A 21227-nucleotide genomic window follows, 5' to 3' on the forward strand; every position below is an offset into this window, starting at 1 on the left:
TCAGACCCAGCTATATGAAAATCAATCTTGACCTTGTGCCTCATGGGAACAGTCCAGCCCGAACTGCCAAGCCAGGTATTCCCTGAACCAGAAACAAGTATCCTGAGACCGGTTTTGGGGTAACACCTCTCTTCAGCCAGGCTAGCTTGAATCCAGTGGCAAAATGTACTACTAAGTGGAGTTTGTGAATATTGCCCCTGAGTTGTTTCATACACTCTTGTAGTTACAGGAATAGGTATATGCTTCCTTAATTTGAACATACAGTTTAGATGCTTGGGGCCTCATTTATAAGGCGGTCATGCAGTGCAGCCCAGCAAGTCACCTTGCTGGGCTGCACTGCTTGAAATGCAAAGGGCAGGAATGCACCGTATTTAAGGCAATACAGTGCATTCCTGTTCTTTCTCTTGCACTGGTGCTCTTTTAGCAGCCTAGCACAAATGCAGGCATCCTTGAACCATGGTGAAAGGGTGCCTGTGTTGCATGCTGGATTATTTTTGTGCACGAAGGGGCACTTTCCTGCACAAAACCAATCCTGGGAGCCATATTCCTCTTTCTATGTGTGCTGCAGAATTCAGCACATATAGAAAGAGGAAGAAACAAGGAGAAATAGAGACATTTCTCCTTGTCATGCCTGACACTTGAAGGTGTACTTTTTTTGTGTTCAAATATTTTATTGTATTTGGAAAAAAAGAAATACAATCAAGAAAAACAGCGATACAGAAATACCAAAAATTGATGCATACAAGTAAAAAGGTAAAAAGAGTTACAAGACAGAAAGTACTTGAACTAGGATGATAATGGAAGAGAATCATTATATATAAAGGACCATGTACATTTATTGACAAAGAGCAGGTGTTTCAAAGTCAACGATAATAAATATCATCCCAAGAAAGAGGATTCAGAAGAAAGACAACCATGTAGAGCAATAATGTTGTGCATGGTAAAACATGTAAGTAAGGTGTATTGCCAAGGGGGATGAAATGAGAAGGGGGAAGGAAAGAGTAGGAGGGGAAGAGTAAAGGATAGTGAGGAGGGAGGGGGGTACAATGGGACATCTGTCACACATATAATACCAAAATCAAGAGATAGGCCCAAAAGGATATTGAGCCACTAAACACTGAGCAGACAAATCCATGTAATTATCCAAAGAATGGCATACACTGCTAGCAATAGAAGGCATAGAATGTTTACCTTAAAAAAATATGAGCTCCTCAATGCTATGACACCCACGCCCACCAAGTGCTGTATTATAGGAGATTAAGGGATTTCCATTCCCTGAGTATAATCTTGATTGCAATGGATAAGAGGAAATCTAATAATTCCAGATCTATATTATCAAGAGGTAGAGGGGCAACTGCAGCCCATTGACCCAGCACAATCATGGAAAAGGGGACAATGATACGTGTATTAAAGAATATAGACAAATGTTTCTGTATAGGGCCACAAAAGGAGTCTAATAGTGAGTGTACATTAAAAAAAACATATGTTAAAGGGTGCCTGGTTCTAAATTGCAATTCCAACATTGATCATTATCTCGTAAATTCAATTTGTGTAAGTGAGCAGGAGTACAATGTTGGAGATACATTGTTAAAATCTTTGACTGATCCAGTGATGGAGCAATTTTGATACAAAGGGATATTTCCTGATCAACTGCCAGGTATCATGGGAAATGTGTTTAAATATATTCTCTTGAAAATGATGAGACCATTTAACACAAGTAATTTTGAATTGTGCAGTTTGTGGAGTAGAGAAAAATGTATATATTTCGTAAGCAATATGGCCTGAACATAGCCACAGAGCGAGAACTGTAACAATAACCAAGTCTGTAGAAAGGATTACCTTAGAAAGCTTAACTTTGAGTTTAAAATAAATATAAAAAGCAGTGTTACTGATATTATATTTTTTGACTACGAAGGAAAAGGGAAGAGGGTCATGATTATCATAGAGGTTTCTCACTAATCTAACACCTTTAGAGGCCCGCTGTGAAGCTGCATTAATATCAATCTTAATAGTGAGTTTAGGATTAAGCCACAAAGATGTCCATCTAGATTTATGAATGTGTTTCGAAGGTCTTCTATCAAGGTATTTTAAAGTAAGGATGGGCTGAAAATTCGTTCCGCTGGCGTAGTTTGCGGATTTTCAGCGATTTCGCGTTCCGCCAATCTTGCGAAATCGAGGTAAAATCTGCGAATCAGCGGGGCCGAATTTTCAGCAAAGCACTTACAGGGTTACAGCAGCAGGTGCAAAAGTTGAAGCAAATTTTTTGTAACCTTTTACAAAAGGGTTACAACGAAATTAACTTCAACTTGGGCACCTGCTGCTGTAAGCCTGTAAGTGCTTCCTGGCGCTTGGTTGCCTACTTGCAACTATTCTCTGACCCTGCTCTGACCCTTGAAGCAGGGTCAGAGAATATTTACAAGGAGGCCATGAGGCGCCTGTCACGTAAATTACACCTCAACAGGAAGCACTGACAGATATAAAAACTAGCATTTGCAATGCAATAGGTCTCGCATTAGGAAAGTTTGAGATATTGGTCTTGTAAATGACAATTTTTTTATTTATGTGCTGGTTTTGAAAATAGCTAAATTTATAGCTTTGTCATTTACAATGCCAATCGTTATAACTTTCGCAAACGTGACACCTGTAGCATTTCTAATGCAACATGTTTTGTATTTACGTGACTTAGATGTATTGATATTACAAATTACAATGGCTTTTAATTTTTAAAAATAATTAATACTTAAATAAAAGTGATTTTAATTTATAATGGCTTAAACTTTTGTAAATAACTTTTGTGATGATTATGTTCAGTGTATTTTATTGTGACGAAAATCCAAGAACAGAAGTGAAATATTAACAGCTTTTTGTGACATTTGTAATAAAGCTTGAAACATTGAGAGAACATATTTGAACCAGTTGTTGTTGAATGGTTGCGCAAATTGATGCTCGGGGGGTGCTGAGTGGTGCTGTGGTGATGCTGAGTGGTGCTGTGGTGGTGCTGAGTGAAACTGGGATGGTGCTGAGTGATGCAGGGTTGGTGCTGAGTGCTGCTGTGATGGTGGTGAGTGATGCTGTGGTGGTTCTGAGTGGTGCTGTGGTGGTGCTGAGTGGTGCTGTGGTGGTGTTGAGTGATAATGTGGTGGTGCTGAGTGATGCTGTGGTGGTGCTGAGTGATGCTGTGGTGGCGCTGAGTGGTGCAGTGGTGGTGCTGATTGGTGCTGTGGTGGTGCTGAGTGATGCTGTGGTGGTGCTGAGTGATGCTGTGGTGGTGCCCAGCAATGATCTGGGGGGCCCTATCTCCCCAATGCTGCGTCAAGCCTTGCGCCTGCTTCAAGGTTCTTAATTACATGACCTACAAAACTCTATAATATATTTCTAGGCTTAAGTAATGAAAACAATGAAAAAGAAAACAATCATAATCCTAAGTGGTTTCTATCTAATGCTCCAATGTATGATTAGGGCAATAACCTGTCCTGCCTTCCATCTAGGCTGCATCCCAAAGTATTATCAGGGAATCCACTGATAATTAATTTTCTTTGAAGGAATAAGCCAATTACGGGGCCCTTTTGTATCTGTAAGGCTAAGAATAGATAATTAAACTGTTGCATGGTTAGAGCCAACTATTGGGTGGATCATGACATTCGTTGTTTTTTTTAAAAGGGAAGTGTCAACAAGAAGTTAATCAATACGAGAAAAGGGTGAATGGGGGAGGAGAAGAATGTGAAATCACTACCCGTAGGATTATGGAGTTTCCAAGAATCCAGGAGATGATGTGAAGAACACATACTAAGCGGGTATTTGTGTGCGCTGAGGGGGTTTGAAATTTTAATGCAGATTGACTATCTAAAATAGGATTGAGTGGAAGATTAAAGTCTCCTGCAACAATTGTTTTTTTAATTTTGTGGAATGTCAGCAACTTTTTTGTTAATCGGACTCCAGAAGTTAGGGTCATCTGTATTTGGAGCGTATGCATTCATAATATACATTTTCTCAGACCCATTAGTCAGTTGTGTAACTAACCATCTCCCACTGGTGTCAAGTTCAGCTATACTAGAGATAAGCTAGATTTTTTAGAAATAAAAGTAATAGCCCCGCTTTTCTTCCCAGAAGCTTTAGAGCATGTGACATCTAACACCCAATCTCTTCTCATAAGAAGGGCTTCCTTAAAGCCTATCTTAGTCTCTTGGAGTAAAATCAAATCGCCAGATAAACTCTTATAATAATCTAGAATCTTGGCACACTTTATTGGGTGATTCAAATCCTTAACATTAAGGGAAACTACATTTATACTAGACATCCGTATATAGCTTACAGACAGTAGATAAATCTAAGTAAGGGGCTCAATGATAGCCAAAAGATATGTTAGGAGCAGAGGAAATACAGCAGATATCACATTCATAAAGTGTGGGGGGATAAAGAATAGGGGAGAGTCAAGAGGGTTCAAAAGCTCTGCAGATATATCCAGAGCAACATCCAAGCCCTTTCCCACCAGGGAATATCTGTAAAAGCAAGTATATTGCATGGGGAACCCACATGGATGAACAGCAGCAAAAGCTGCCATCATCAGAACAGACTACTCAGTCAGTGAGAATCAGCAGAACAGGGGACATAAGGGAATAAAAGTTTCTATTGTAAATGTATAACCCACGGTTTGTGTGATCACAACATTCATATAACAAAGGTGAAGCGTCAAGCAATTGCTAAATAATTAAATATGAAGTGAGGAGCACATATTTAAAAAGATGACATTCCATAAGTAAACTAATTGTAACTATTATAACATATACATCTCAGCTTACATGTACCCCTTCACATCTTGAAACATTCATATAAGTTCCAGTGTTATACTTACAGCATCATCGTGAATTGTCTATATGGTATAAGGTATTATGTAACTATGTGTACCAAATTCTAAAGATGTATCTCATAATGACATAACATTTCAATTCAATTCAATATGTCTTTATTCAGCATTTAAAAAATACCATAAAAGTACATAAAAAACAGTAAGAAATAATTAAAATACAATTCATTGACCCATGGTTATATAGTTCACAAACAGTACTTTCAACACCGCCCCCTTGAATTCCTCAGCTTTACAGCAATCCTGATAAAATTCATTATACAAAACAGGGTGTAGGGATCATTATCCCTTTGCAAAAACAATAATGCAACCTTAGCGTGTTTAAACTTTGCTTATTTTAAAATACCCACTAAAAATGTACGCTTGGGTAAGGTATAAAATGAACATAACAATACAAAATGAAGGGTATCCTGCGGAGACCTATTGTCACAGCCGCAGGTACCCTTCTGCTCAACCGATGGCGTAAAACCCAAAGGATCGGCCAATATGTGGTGTAAAGGGTTGAGCCTAAAACGGGTCATATAAAATCTGTCCTGGGCATTATATGTTAGTGCGAGATAGGGTTCCATTCCTACCTCTGTTTTCAGGAGTCTGTAAGCACCCATTGTGGATTTTTGTTCTTCGGTGACAGCCCTACGTGCAGCTGCCCGTTCCCTATATATTTTTTTAACACTCAATTTGTCATGGGCGTTGATTTCCTCAGGGTTGGTAAAGAGATTCAAGCAGCCAATACCCTCCAGTGTACCCTTTACATATTTAAGCCAGGGGATACTCAGTCCTTTATCCCTCCTTCTGAGTTAAAACGCACTCTGGCCGAGGTGTTCCAGTGCAATGCTTTCAATATGTTCACAAGGTCGGGCTCTACCCCTAAAGTTGGCATCAGGGCCCAAAGCTTTTCTCTGTTGACATGGTCGAAAGCAGCAGATAGATCCATTTTATACTAGACATCCGTATATAGCTTACAGACAGTACATAAATCTAAGTAAGGGGCTCAAAGACAGCCACAAGATATGTTAGGAGCAGAGGAAATACAGCAGATATCACATTCATAAAGTTTGGGGGGATAAAGAATAGGGGAGAGTCAAGAGGGTTTAAAAGCTCAGGCAGATATATCCAGAGCAAAACAAAGGAAATGATGGACGGAGAGTTGACAATACAAGCACTCACCCCCCGTCAACTGATCTGGGTTTAATCCATCACCGTTCTTTAGCCCCCTCTGCCACCGCAGTTCAGACATGGCCATATGCAAATCAGTCTGACCCTGTGCCTCATGGGAACAGTCCAGCCTGAACTGCCAAGCCAAAATATATCCAGAGCAACATCCAAGCCCTTTCCCACCAGGGAATGTCTGTAAAAGCAAGTATATTGCATGGGGAACCCACATGGATGAGCAGCAGCAAAAGCTGCCATCATCAGAACAGACTACTCAGTCAGTGAGAATCAGCAGAACAGGGGAAATAGGGGAACAAAAGTTTCTATTGTAAAGGTATAACCCACGGTTTGTGTGATCACAGCATTCATATAACAAAGGTGAAGCGTCAAGCAATTGCTAAATAATGAAATATGAAGTGAGGAGCAAATATTTAAAAAGATGACATTCCATAAGTAAACTAATTGTAACTATTATAACATATACATCTCAGCTTATATGTACCCCTTCACATCTTGAAACAATGCAGGCGACCTTAGAAGGTGATCTGGAACCTTGAGGGGCCAGAGAAATAGTATGGGGAGCCCATATCATGAAGTCTTCTAAGCAGATTAAGCAAGCTTTTTCTACGGATTACGGTATCTCTGGCAAAGTCCTGCAAAATAGAAATGCTGTGGCCTTCCTACTGATTTGTCTTAATCTCCCTCCTCTGTGCTCGTATTTGATCTATGTCTTGGGGTCACAATAGTTTAAAAATCAGCAGTCTTGGAGAGGACATATTTTTTGGTTTAAAAGTTGGAACTCTGTGAGTTCGTTCTATTTCATAGTCTTTTTTTAAAGGAGAGATCCAGAACCTTTGGGATCCAACTAATCAAGAAGTCAATCACTGAATTCTCAATCCCCTCCTGTAGTGCTGGACGCACTCCTATGGTTTGACACTTTGTGATGACCTTTGACTACCATGATTTTCATTGACTTTTGGTGTTTAATTTTACCCTAGCATGAATGTACGTCCTGCATATGCCTTGTTTCCCTTGAAGGTTTCTTCCATGTAATCTTGCAGTCTTAAAGTGGGAGCTGTCACAAAGAAGAACTACATTCCCAAGAACAGAACGTGTGGGATGTGCATTTGAAAGCATGAGAGAGAGATCTGTATAGAATGTACTTTTTGGTCTTGAAGTGCAGTATTAGGAGCAGTGAAGCTCAAATGCCCATTATGTTGTACATTGGCAGATTAAGTGTGTGATGCTATAGGCAGTGGTGCACAAATGTGCATTGTGTTGTACATTGGGAAGTATTGTGACGTTCCTAATATTGGCTTTGACATGCCCTCATCTCATCGTGAATCCTGAGTTGTTTATCCACGTTCAAGGTTCCTTTGTTATTGTTGAATGTACCGGCAGAGGCTTTTGTAAGCTTAGTTAAGATCAAGGGTGGAACATGTGAGAATGTAGAGGAAATGTCAGAACTTTTTTTGCCTTTGGAATGCTTGCACGGAAAGTGGCCAATTCCAGTAAGTTTCTTTGGCGCGGAAGGAAGGCCTCTCGAACCTTCTAGTGTGTTTTGAGACTATCAAGCTGAGGTTTGATGACTTAGAAACCGGGATTGTTTGAGCCTGAACTGTGGACGCATGGTCAATGCAGGCAACTGGCTGCTGAGTCTCCTGACTTTGGCTGTGAGTCACCCAGTCTGGAGTGGATCCGGATAAAGATTGCACCAGGTGAAATGTTTTTGATTTTTGCCACTGTGATACGTGGCTGTTCGCATGCATATACAGTTTCCGGCTATAACAGTCATTGTGATGTGTGACTGACAGTGTGCACCTTCAGTTTACAGTGGGTATAATCATCTGCGGTGTTTTCACTGTGAAGTGTGGGTGCCTGTGTGCACATTCATGTCTCTCTTCAGTGGTTGTAATCAGTTGATGTATTTAGTGTATATACCTTTACGATTTCTTGCAGGAGGTCCAGTATAACTTGCTTATTCTTGTGTTCATTACTATCCATGCACTTAACAGTTGCATTTACCAAGTGTGTTATTATTGCTTGCTGTTAGATTTGGGGGACTCGAGTTGGCACAGGAAGGTACTTGTGACAAATAGGGACCTTTTCCTCTAGTCAGGACAAGGGGATTACACTCCTAAAATAACCCCTGCTCACCCTCTAGACTGCATGGTGCAAGCAGTCAAGGCTTATTTCAGAGGTGGTGTAAGTTAAGCAATCGTGACCACATACAGTAACCCAGTGACAACACTACAAATGGACACCACACAGGTTCATATAAAAAATCAGTAGACTTTATATAGAGTTATCACAAGACCATAAACGACAAAAATACACACTCTGATTACTTTAAGATGGTAGATTTAAGCTTAGTTCTGATTAGTTCATAGATGTGACACTCTGAAAGTCAGGTGCAAAGAAATAAAGACGTGAAGATCTTCCAGATGCAGCACGCTTCTCAGGGATGCGAGAAGTTCTCGGTTCGATGGGTGGACTGCAGCGGCGACACCCTTACGATGCGTTGGCAACAGCTCCAGCGGCGACGCTCTTCTCCCACGATGCATGAAGCTTCCGCTCGATGCGACAACTACAGCAGAGACATCCAAGATGCAACGGCAGCAGCTCCGATGGCGGCGCGCTTCTCGGGGGTGCGAGGTACTCTTTGTCGATGCGGTACAATGCGACAGTTCCAGCGGCGACACCCTCCTTCCGAGTTGCGACGGCAGGAACAGTGTCGGCTACACTCTCCGACCTCATTGCGAGATTCTTCTCCTGATGCGGTGCAGTGCGACAACTACAGCGGCGACACCCCCATTTGGAGTTTCGACAGCAGGCATAGCGACGGCAACACGCTTCTTCTCATTGAGTCGCGCTTCCAGCTTCTTGAGACACGCAGTTCCTCAGAAGGCCCAAAACAGCAGCAGGCACTTCCAAAAGGACTCTGGGGAGCTGGGGGTGAAGTCTTTTGTCCCTAAGACTTCAGCAGAAGGCAAGCTCTTTTCTTTTCCAAGCCATTGGAGATCCTTCACAAGTTGAAAGCAAAGTACACAAAGTTCCTTTCTCCTTCCTTTGGCAGTAAGGCAACCACTGCAGGCCAATCCCCCAAGCAGCACTTCAGCTTGGGAATAATCTATCCTAGGTTTCTTCAGGTTCCTCTCCTCAGTAAAGGTTTCTTCTTGTAGTCCAAAGAGATCTAATTTCATGGGATCAGGGTCCCAATATTTATACCCCAAAATCCTTTGTTCTCTGAGGGGCGAGGGACCTTTGCCCAGTCAAAACCAGTTCTGAAGCACTCTGTTTACCAGACTTCTCCTTTCCTTTCACAGTGCAAGGCAGGCACATCAGACGCCCTACAGGAGGTAGAGCCAGCATTGTGGAAGGCAAGTACAGTCCTGGAGCACTTTGTTTACAGGACTCCTTCTCTTCTTTCAGTGTGCAGGATGGAGACATCAGCCGCTCCCCAGGGGGGGAAGCCAGCATTGTGGAAGGCAGGCACAGCCCTATTCAAAGTTCAGGTGCAACTCCTCCCTCCCATCTAGATGCAGATCTCTCTATTCACCACTGGGTGACTCAGCCTGTCTCCTGGAATTTCCCAGCCCTGTCACTCACAAAACCAGACATAGGAATACACAACCTAGCAGAGGCAGGTTTGAATGGCTAGACAAGCAAATACCTACTTTCTAAAAGTGGTATTTGCAAACACAGAATATTAAAATACACTTTACTACAAGATGTATTTTATTATTCTGAGTTCAGTCATACTAACCTGGAATTTCTACCATGTTCTCTGAGACAGTTAGGATTATAAAATGTAATAACGCTAACAGCCCATTATGGCCTATAGAGAACAGGTAGCCTTGCAATAGTGAAAAATGAAAATGGCTGTAATTCACTATTAGTACGTGCCACACAAATCAGGGCTTGTCCTACCTTACACTTACAATGCACCCTTCCATTGAGCCTACCATAGGGGTGACTGATATGAAGAAAAGGGAAGGTTTAGGGACTGGGAAGTGGGTGCACTTGCCCAGTCAGCATGACAGTACCAGACTGCACACAGGCTCTGCAATGGCAGACCTTAGACACATTTTACAAGGCTGCTTCTGTGTGTGGCACAACCAGTGCTGCAGGCCCACCAGCAGCATTTGGACTTACACGCCCTGAACACACTCAGTGCACTAGAGTAGGGTCTGACAAGTAAACCAAATGGCCAAATATTGATCCACTGATTAGTACATCAATGTACAGTAGGGAGAACTTGCACTGTGGCACTGGATAGCAGTGGCACAGTGCCCAAAGCATATACACCAGCAAAAATACATGAGGCAACAGCAAAAATGGAAGGGAGACCCACGCCAATGGTGCCAGGTCTAACACTTGCATATGTATGTATATATATATATATATATATATATATATATATATATATATATATATATATATATATATATATATATATATATATATATATATATATATATATATATATATATCTTCACAAAACTCCCACCAGCGCAGGAAGTGGAGTCGCACACTCACGGGTTGACAAGCAGGTACTTTATTTTCTTTTGGGTGTCATACCTGACGCGTTTCGTCCACCTTTGGACTTTATCAAAGGTCACCCTTTAACACCATCGCTGTTGTTGCAGTCCCACAAGCATTTGCCACAATTTCTTTTATTGACCCCCAGTGGTCAAGACCTCCAATGGTCTATTGCGTAGTTCAAGGCATGCTGGGTTTTGTAGTCCTTTTAACAACAGAAGTTCCTGCCCTCCATTAGGCGGTGTTTTCAATGTTTGTTGTTTCAATAAAAAGTGTCTGTTTGTTCCGTGGGCTGTTGGCAAAACCATTTTCAAGTTTGCTTACAGAGTCATACCGGTGCCGGTCACCGGTGGCAACCGCTTTCCCTATGCGTGCGTCACGACCAGAAACGAGGGGGTTCAAGTCGGGAAAGCCTCCGGCGCGCTTGCTGACTGTGCGTCCTCCCGCGGCAGAACCACGCCGCCAAATATCTTCACAAAACTCCCACCAGCGCAGGAAGTGGAGTCGCACACTCACGGGTTGACAAGCAGGTACTTTATTTTCTTTTGGGTGTCATACCTGACGCGTTTCGTCCACCTTTGGACTTTATCAAAGGTCACCCTTTAACACCATCGCTGTTGTTGCAGTCCCACAAGCATTTGCCACAATTTCTTTTATTGACCCCCAGTGGTCAAGACCTCCAATGGTCTATTGCGTAGTTCAAGGCATGCTGGGTTTTGTAGTCCTTTTAACAACAGAAGTTCCTGCCCTCCATTAGGCGGTGTTTTCAATGTTTGTTGTTTCAATAAAAAGTGTCTGTCTGTTCCGTGGGCTGTTGGCAAAACCATTTTCAAGTTTGCTTACAGAGTCATACCGGTGCCGGTCACCGGTGGCAACCGCTTTCCCTATGCGTGCGTCACGACCAGAAACGAGGGGGTTCAAGTCGGGAAAGCCTCCGGCGCGCTTGCTGACTGTGCGTCCTCCCGCGGCAGAACCACGCCGCCAAATATCTTCACAAAACTCCCACCAGCGCAGGAAGTGGAGTCGCACACTCATGGGTTGACAAGCAGGTACTTTATTTTCTTTTGGGTGTCATACCTGACGCGTTTCGTCCACCTTTGGACTTTATCAAAGGTCACCCTTTAACACCATCGCTGTTGTTGCAGTCCCACAAGCATTTGCCACAATTTCTTTTATTGACCCCCAGTGGTCAAGACCTCCAATGGTCTATTGCGTAGTTCAAGGCATGCTGGGTTTTGTAGTCCTTTTAACAACAGAAGTTCCTGCCCTCCATTAGGCGGTGTTTTCAATGTTTGTTGTTTCAATAAAAAGTGTCTGTCTGTTCCGTGGGCTGTTGGCAAAACCATTTTCAAGTTTGCTTACAGAGTCATACCGGTGCCGGTCACCGGTGGCAACCGCTTTCCCTATGCGTGCGTCACGACCAGAAACGAGGGGGTTCAAGTCGGGAAAGCCTCCGGCGCGCTTGCTGACTGTGCGTCCTCCCGCGGCAGAACCACGCCGCCAAATATCTTCCCAAAACTCCCATATATATATAATTCCATTGGAGGAAATGTGGCAAAAACACTAACAAACTGTGGAACCCACGGACTGGTTTTGAGGTGCAGGACACTACTTGAAAAAGTTTCCTGGAGAAACGAAACGCGTCGTAAAGTCCGGTATCATGCTGCTCCTTTAAATTAAAATGACCTATAACGAAGTCACGTGTGCGACTCAGCTTCTTTTCAGTGTGGAGAGAGGGTTTGAACATTTAAATCGGCGTGGTTCTGCCGAAGAGGTCACGCACCGCCATAAGAGCGCCAACGCTCTCCCAGCAGGAACCAAAGTGAGGACCGACAAAACGGACAGGGAGAGAGGTGCCGCCGAGGACTGGACCTCGGTATTGGTCCCCAGTCAGCTCGAAAAGTGGGCTGACACGGGGTAACTTCAAGCGATTAAAACTTTGCATCGGGACAGCAAGATTGATTCACCGCCCACTGGAGGGTTTTAAAATGACAGCCGTCGGAACCACAGGCTTCAAAATGCTACTTTAAAAAGGAATGCTTTCCGTATTAAAATTCCATTGGAGGAAATGTGGCAAAAACACTAACAAACTGTGGAACCCACGGACTGGTTTTGAGGTGCAGGACACTACTTGAAAAAGTTTCCTGGAGAAACGAAACGCGTCGTAAAGTCCGGTATCATGCTGCTCCTTTAAATTAAAATGACCTATAACGAAGTCACGTGTGCGACTCAGCTTCTTTTCAGTGTGGAGAGAGGGTTTGAACATTTAAATCGGCGTGGTTCTGCCGAAGAGGTCACGCACCGCCATAAGAGCGCCAACGCTCTCCCAGCAGGAACCAAAGTGAGGACCGACAAAACGGACAGGGAGAGAGGTGCCGCCGAGGACTGGACCTCGGTATTGGTCCCCAGTCAGCTCGAAAAGTGGGCTGACACGGGGTAACTTCAAGCGATTAAAACTTTGCATCGGGACAGCAAGATTGATTCACCGCCCACTGGAGGGTTTTAAAATGACAGCCGTCGGAACCACAGGCTTCAAAATGCTACTTTAAAAAGGAATGCTTTCCGTATTAAAATTCCATTGGAGGAAATGTGGCAAAAACACTAACAAACTGTGGAACCCACGGACTGGTTTTGAGGTGCAGGACACTACTTGAAAAAGTTTCCTGGAGAAACGAAACGCGTCGTAAAGTCCGGTATCATGCTGCTCCTTTAAATTAAAATGACCTATAACGAAGTCACGTGTGCGACTCAGCTTCTTTTCAGTGTGGAGAGAGGGTTTGAACATTTAAATCGGCGTGGTTCTGCCGAAGAGGTCACGCACCGCCATAAGAGCGCCAACGCTCTCCCAGCAGGAACCAAAGTGAGGACCGACAAAACGGACAGGGAGAGAGGTGCCGCCGAGGACTGGACCTCGGTATTGGTCCCCAGTCAGCTCGAAAAGTGGGCTGACACGGGGTAACTTCAAGCGATTAAAACTTTGCATCGGGACAGCAAGATTGATTCACCGCCCACTGGAGGGTTTTAAAATGACAGCCGTCGGAACCACAGGCTTCAAAATGCTACTTTAAAAAGGAATGCTTTCCGTATTAAAATTCCATTGGAGGAAATGTGGCAAAAACACTAACAAACTGTGGAACCCACGGACTGGTTTTGAGGTGCAGGACACTACTTGAAAAAGTTTCCTGGAGAAACGAAACGCGTCGTAAAGTCCGGTATCATGCTGCTCCTTTAAATTAAAATGACCTATAACGAAGTCACGTGTGCGACTCAGCTTCTTTTCAGTGTGGAGAGAGGGTTTGAACATATATATATATATATATATATATATATATCTTTAAACATTTGAATGTTGTTCATTTGGCATCTGGGGAAGCCTTTCTGTTAGAGAGCATTGCATAAATAAAACCACAAAGCCTTATTTTGAAAACAATATTTGATGTGCTTCATTTTATAAAGTGAAATCCCTTTCCAGGGGGTGTGGTGTTGTGTCTATTGCTTAGTCGTGTTTGAGCCACCGAGTGGTATTCTGTATTACCTGGGGAGGGCAAAGCAAGACACCTCCAAGACTCCAAAAATACAGAGATTACTTCTCCGATTATGATCTTCCTGTTCTGTTAAATCGCTCCTTAAAGATGCAATAGAGTGTTTCAGATTTTGAATGTGTTTTGCTTGCTTATTCGTGTAATCTTCCAGATGACTTATTCTTGTCTTAGCATTAGAAACATGTATTGAAAGTTCTTTAAAGTCATTACGAATCCCTGTCACCTCAAACTGAAGTAAATCGTATTGCTTTTGGTGCTTTGAGCTATGTCATGCACAGTGTTTAGCCTGAGTAATATAGCCACTAGAGTTGAAGCAGAATCAGGACGGCCTTAAACCGGTGATTCCAGGACAGGTGGAGAGTGTTTGGAACGTTTCAGGTTCCCTTTGGAATCTCTTTTGTTAATGTTACCACATGTACCTTCCGCCATTGGGTACACTTGTGTGGACGATAATAATTTATGTTGAGATTAGAAACAAGATATGCTATCTGCAGTATGCAAAAATATCAAAGAAAGATATTTAGGAATGGAATGTTACAAATTACTCACGTACCACAATGACCACTATCAGGCAACCTTAATATATTCTCAGAAGAGCAGGCAAGGCAATATGAATGAGCCACTGAAATCAGAATAAACAATCTGGCTGCTATGTGGAGAGAATCTCTGTCTACACACTGCAAATCACTTGCTGTGGTATCAAGCACGTATTTGGAGAATGAATAAACTGAGTGTATTAAGAAGTGTTTACCACCAGACTATGAAAAACAATGAGAAATGGGAGCACACTCCTAAGCAACGCAGGAATTAATCATGAGGTGAGAAGCAGCAGTGCTGCCATTTTGAGTAAAAAATCCACAGAAATGTTGCTGATTATTTGGAAAGAATTATTGCCAAACAGCAAAAAAAAACAGTAACTTCTGGATAATATGCTGCAAATATTAAGCACTGAATTTGTATCTCATTGACAAGTCTAGAACCTGTCAGCAGGAACTGCACATAACAATGAGGTTCCTTTCAGCAGCCGCCATTTTCGAGCATCCATTGATGAAAGAACCAAGCACTCCCGGCACTTGTAAATATATATTCCAAGACCAAAGGTCTTATTATTTAAACCTGCTGCACACAGTACCTCTGTCTCTGTAGGAAATCTAATCTGCAGTCCTCCACACTGCACTTAATCTACTGTGAGGATCTTAGGAACTGCGCCATCTTTCGCTCGCCGTGATGTAGCTGCAATATCGGACGCCATTTCAGGGCATAACCACAGCGTATGTAACGTTCTTCCAAAGATGGATCGGAGCATGAAAAATACTCTTCAGTGCTCAGGGACCCTTCAGCCATCCAAAGGAGATAGAAAATCAACCGACTAGCATTCCAACTTGAGCGTCCGCACCGGAGATGCTTCAGAGCTCAAGGAAAGGCAACCATATTCGCTGCACTTCATGCCATGCCCCCATGAAGGTGTAAGTTGTTAGTGCATCCCCAGGTTTACAAGTTCTTGAAAAACTGGGGATATTTCAAAATCCATGGGAGTTTTGTGGGAACATCCACAGAATGCCCTTGGAATGCCTACCCAGGGCAGAGTGATGCTAAGTGTGATTTGCGCTACGTTGTTTTACTCCAGAATTTTGAAGCCACTCAGAGCTACACAAAGTGGCTTTGTGTGGCTTCAAAAATCTGACTTAGAGGTTTGTGTCACGCATTTAGCAAGTTGTATGTTGCAGACTTGATGCAGCCCTCTCATAAATTATGCCCTTGGTTTACCAATTCATTATTAATCTTGGCCTTCGAGACTTCTCCAGCAGAATGTAATTTAATCAACACACCATAAACCCTAGAAGTCAGGATAAGAACCTTCTTCACACTGCTTAAATTTAATTAAAATCCAGGGTTTGCAGATTTTATCCACTCAAAGTATGGCACTCAAGTACTTGGTTAAATTCCCAATACTCCTGTTCAATTTCAACTTCAAAATAGCAAAAAAGCACAACTTTTGTAGGGAGAACATTGGAACAATGGGACAAAGAAATCCCAGCAGATTAGTGTCACTGTATATTGTCATGGTACCACTCTTACATTATGTATGTTGGGGGTAATGTACCACCATATAGTTGATTAGAAAGATTGAGTTACACCTCTCCCTTCTAGAGCAAAGTACCAGAAGCTTATATGCTCCCACGACTAACAGTTGCTTCCAATACCTGTAATTATTAGGTCTCTACACAAGACAAACTGTACAAGGCTTTGATCACATGACAGGGAAAAACCTCAGATTTATTAAAAAGAGAACTTCAAAGCCAGAACAAAATAGTTAAATGTATAAATAGTATTATGAAACACAATGTAACAAAAAGCACATTGCACAGCCTGCTAAACGGCTTGTGCATCCCCTTTTCCGTTCAAGTTAGATGGCTTTTGTCGGCCTCACTGAAAGTGTACATTACACCTACTGTATTTATATGAACTATTTATATGAACTTTTATGTAAATATTGTGCGGATCGACCAAAGCAACAGTAAATGAACTATGTCGAGCGACCATCTTCTCAGAGAAACAACTTGTCCAGGACATTCTACACCAATTAGTGCTCCTCCAAACCAAGAATTGTCTCTTGTATCTAACAGCAGTGGAATAATAGTTACAGAGCTCACCCAAAGGAAACATGTTCGTCCAGGTTGAGCACTGTCCTTTATCTCTGACTGGAGAGACTAAGGGCCAGATTCTGAGAATCTGGCCCTTTGCGAGTGCGATGTTTGCATTTGGGATTCAACATCCCAAATGCAAAAATCGCTATTTGCTATTTCGCATATTTGCGAGGATTTACATTTAAGGAATCTCTATTTGAGATTCCTTAAATGTAATTCATCATCCATTTTACAATTGCGAAATCGCATTTTCGGGCCGCAATTTACCGCGAGGTCAAACCTCGTGGTAAATTGCGAAAACTCAGAAAAATGCATTTAAATGCATTTTTCTGAGTTGCACGTTACACACACACATGTCCTTTGGACATGTGTGTGTGCAACACCTGTGTTAATTTCCATTGCAGGGGTGCTACAGGGTGTCCTTTGGACACCCCTGGCACCCTTGTACTCGCAATCTCATTTGCGATTAGCTAATTGCTAATCGCAAATGAGGAATGACTCCCCATGCATTCCTATGGGCCTTTTGGCCCATAGGAATGCATGGGGAGTTATTCCTTATTTGCGATTAGCAATTAGCTAATCGCAAATAAGGAATCAGTGGGAATCGCAATTAATATTGAGATTCCTACATGAATACCGTTTTGCGAGTCTCAAATAGCGATTCCTTATGATTCGCTATTTGAGCCTCGCAAAACGGCCCGTTCATGAATCAGGCTGTAAATGACTTGTTACTTTAGTGTGATGGTGATCTGGATCACATAGGGAATGATGCTTTTCAGCTACTGCCGTCCTTTTAAATCTGAGAAACTCAGGTAACCAGCACTGTCATGAAGTAGTAAGCAACACGGTTAGATCAAGGTCAATATCCTGCTGCTTGAGGCAGTCTAAGAGGGGCTCAAAAATCATTTTTCAGGTCAAACTGTACAGCAGTTAATTACTTAACCACATGGCTGCTAGGCGTTTTCCCGTCCTGCGCTGAAAAAACAAAAACATCATAAAACATGACGAGCTGGCCTTGTCATCCGCGCACGGCAGGTAAGCGCCATGACGAGCCCAGCTCGTCATTAGCTTCGAAGGGGTTAAGCAAACACTAAGGGGCAGATTTAAAAGAAAGTGATGCATCTGTAGAGATGCGTCAATTTCCCTGCACCTCCATCCTAAACCTGTGCGCCACCATGGATGAGCTGTATTTACAACACGGCGCACCATTGCAAAAGGATTGACAGATGTGTCAGAAATGTGGATGCATCTGTTGGCGCAAAAGTTATGCCTTGCTGGAGTCATGACGCAAGCATGAGGTAGCTCCAGCAATGCATGGGGAGGCCTGGTCCCAATACACTGCGTCACTCCTTATGCCTGCTCCAAGCAGGCGTAGGCTTTTGACGCAGTGGCGTCCTTGAAGTGGTGTAGTGAAATCTTGTAGATTTAAGTGCATCACTTCTGTGAAGCTTTCCAGCGTGGGAACGCTCACCCTGCATACATTATACCTGATGCAGGTCTTTGCAACGGGACGCGTCGCCCTAGATGCCTCACGTTGTAAATGGGCCTCAACCTGGCCCTTTGTTTATGCCACCATTGCATCACAAGAAGTGACGCACTGGCAGTGCAAAAGTGTCACAAGGGGCTTGTAAATCTACCCCTACATTTCTAGAGCAGTACTGGAGCAGTGGTATGTTGGCACACCACGTAGAGAGACAATAACCACTCTATACACATGTTCATCATGAACCTTCGCAAGAGGTGAACCGAGCAGTTTTAGGATCCTTAGGTGGTCCCTCAAACTCTCACCTCTACCTGCTATTCCTGAAGTGTGTTGCCTGGTATGTTCTGCACTCTTTTTGTGGTAGTGATTCCACAGTAGCTCTCACGCCTCCCCCAGTCAATAAACACATACCTCCCAACTTTCAGGCAGCTTCCAGACCCTTCTCTTGGTTGGCATCAAACTCTCCGCATCATAACTAAGGGCACATCAAAGTCCAGGAAGAATATGTCCTTTGTTTCACCTAAACCATTGCATTAAATTAGTGAGCATCCTGCCAAACACCATCATCGACGCGTCATCATCTCAGGCAACATCAACACTTATTACACATATTGAAAATGTGGGATTTATATAAATAAATCATGGGAACAAATTAAATTCAAAATAACCCTTTCTCTACCTTTATTCGCACTTCACGGGCCTTTGGTGGTGCAACCTCTACATCCTCAATTGACAGTGGTTGATGAGGTGCCCATGCAATCGCAGCTTTACATTTGATGACCTGTGACCAAAAAATATATGTTAGTTGCATTTGTGAACTGAGTCATTGGTTCTAATGTTTTCGATCTGACATTTCATGTCATTCATTTCGATTATTTGCTGCTGTGTCGATTTGTCAAACACAATTCTTGAAAAAAACAGAGCAGAACATCAAGTCAGTTTCGGTTTGCAATAGATTGTAAGCCACACAAAGCTGGTTTAAATTATATTGTCTCTTCTTAGAATGTGTATCTTGAAACATCTGAGCTTCCAGAAAAAGAGCCATTATCCATGAATAACTATTCAAATGAGTAGCTTCTTTCCTGGCTGCAGTTTTTGCTCCTACTTGGGCCACTTACAAAATATTCGTCAAAATGTTTCTTTTTTATTTATAATGTTGTTATTTGTTATAGAGCATCAATGTGACATTTCACTTGAAAATCTCATTGCAAGTAGTAGTCCAATACTCAAAATATAGGAATCTCCTTTAAGTCTGGTTTGACAGCATAGCTGTCTGCCAGAGCTTTAGTCCCTACTCTTCCAAAACCTATGCATAAGGCTTCAGATAGTAGACATTTCCTGCCTGATATTATTGGCAAGTTGATGTACCTTTTGGTCTTCTTGGAACTGTTTGCATTACAATCTAAACTTGTCATAGTTTCCAACACATGGGAAGGACTATTTCGTGAACACAGAACCTACATTGAAATTTAGCTTCCCACTCTACAAGCAATATATTTTTCATTATAAGTAAATCCTTGCCCAAAGTAGAATCAAAAAAATATTTATGTGTTATTGACGCCTCATTTTTAAATGAGACCAATTGTTGGTAAAAGGATGCATGAAAAAAATGTATTTAACAGGAGCACCTGACAAATATCCCACATTAGATTATTTTGTTGATGTTGCATGGTATTTCTTTATACCACCTCTCATATCATTCCAAGATTTGATTGGATGATGTATTTTCTTTATGAACATTAAAAAGATTTGTGGGCCATTGTAGTCCTCCTGTGTCACAAGTTGTATGTGCCAATTCATCCTTCTTCAAGCTTGCTGGTTCTAGCGCCAAGACATCCCTCGGGCAATCAATCGATATATAACACTATTAACATAACATAACGTGACAAATGCGAAACGTCACTCATGTCGCATGCAGCATGTGCTATTGTGGCTCTGGCTCAATTTTTGAATGGCAATGGTTGAATGTGCCACTGTAATCCCTCCATGACTCTGGATGTCTGTGCCATCGTGGTTCTTCTTAAAATGTATATTTTTCTAGAAACAAGAAATCGAATCCCAACAGTATAGGTTGTTGTTGTTGTAAAGCTTTATTCGACAGATATTGTCATAAAAGCTATCGAACTACATAAAAAAAAGATAAAGAAGTATAAAAGAACAATCACTCAATACAATAATCATCATATAAGCGAACAATGCATCATGATGGTCTGTTTGATCCTAGACATAATAAAACAATTGTTGTAATCAATTTGTTAGGAAATAGGTTCGTCAGATAAAAGCAGGTAGTTAATACAACAAATAACAATATACAGTAACAACAGATTTAAAACAAATGGCATTTCAACTTATTGCCAAACCATCAAAGTGTAATTAATGGCTGGTATTTGGCTGGGACATTATAAATTTGCCATTGGATAATAGAGAAATAACTAATAAAGTGCTTGTGCATGCAAGAAGAATATTTAATTTGATTTAATTTAATTTAATTTAATTGGTCAAGCAGGCTCAAGGTCGTCGCACATGTGTGTTGTGGCCTCAGTCCGGTTGAGGGTGTGCGACTCTCGAAAGGACCTTCCACCTAGTGAGCCATGCCTGGCCAAGAAACTTTGCTATGCAACAAGCAAAAAGAGGTCTGAGATCGGACCTGAGGATGTGCAGGGCTACCTGGTAGTCCCATGTGCCTAATTGCTGACTGATGGATCTTATCCACTTATCCCACGAGTTTTTGGTATGCCTGGTAGGCAAACAATCGCTGTACTACACTTTATATCTGGGCATTGCAGCATGGGCAGACTTTTGAGGTCTCGTTGCACGAGTGCCACTTGACAGTCACCTCGCGGACAGGGAGAGTTCAATACCTGAAGTGTATCTACAACTTCCTATCCCTCGAGACCTGAATTATATCAAAAAAAGGTTTGAGGTATCTGGTTTGTTTGTGAATGAGAAACTCTTTTGTTAATTTGCCCACATTAGAGTTGCTACTCTCCTGATGG

The 21227-nt window shown here is 42.3% G+C and overlaps 1 protein-coding gene across 1 annotated transcript in view; it reads right to left on the reverse strand.

Moving 5' to 3' along the window:
* LOC147727486 (alcohol dehydrogenase 1-like) overlaps positions 1-19276 on the reverse strand; it is a 384718-nt gene extending 365442 nt beyond the window's left edge. The window contains exons 1-2 of the mRNA XM_086963637.1: positions 19133-19276; positions 18911-19012 (exon numbers count right to left, since the gene is read on the reverse strand). Coding sequence (XP_086819763.1) covers positions 18911-19012; positions 19133-19276 — 246 coding nt within the window. The remainder of the gene's footprint in view (positions 1-18910; positions 19013-19132) is intronic.
* Between the last annotated feature and the right edge of the window lie 1951 nt (positions 19277-21227).

This window comes from Lissotriton vulgaris, chromosome 3_1, assembly GCF_964263255.1.
Source record: "Lissotriton vulgaris chromosome 3_1, aLisVul1.2, whole genome shotgun sequence".
NCBI lineage: Eukaryota > Metazoa > Chordata > Amphibia > Caudata > Salamandridae > Lissotriton > Lissotriton vulgaris.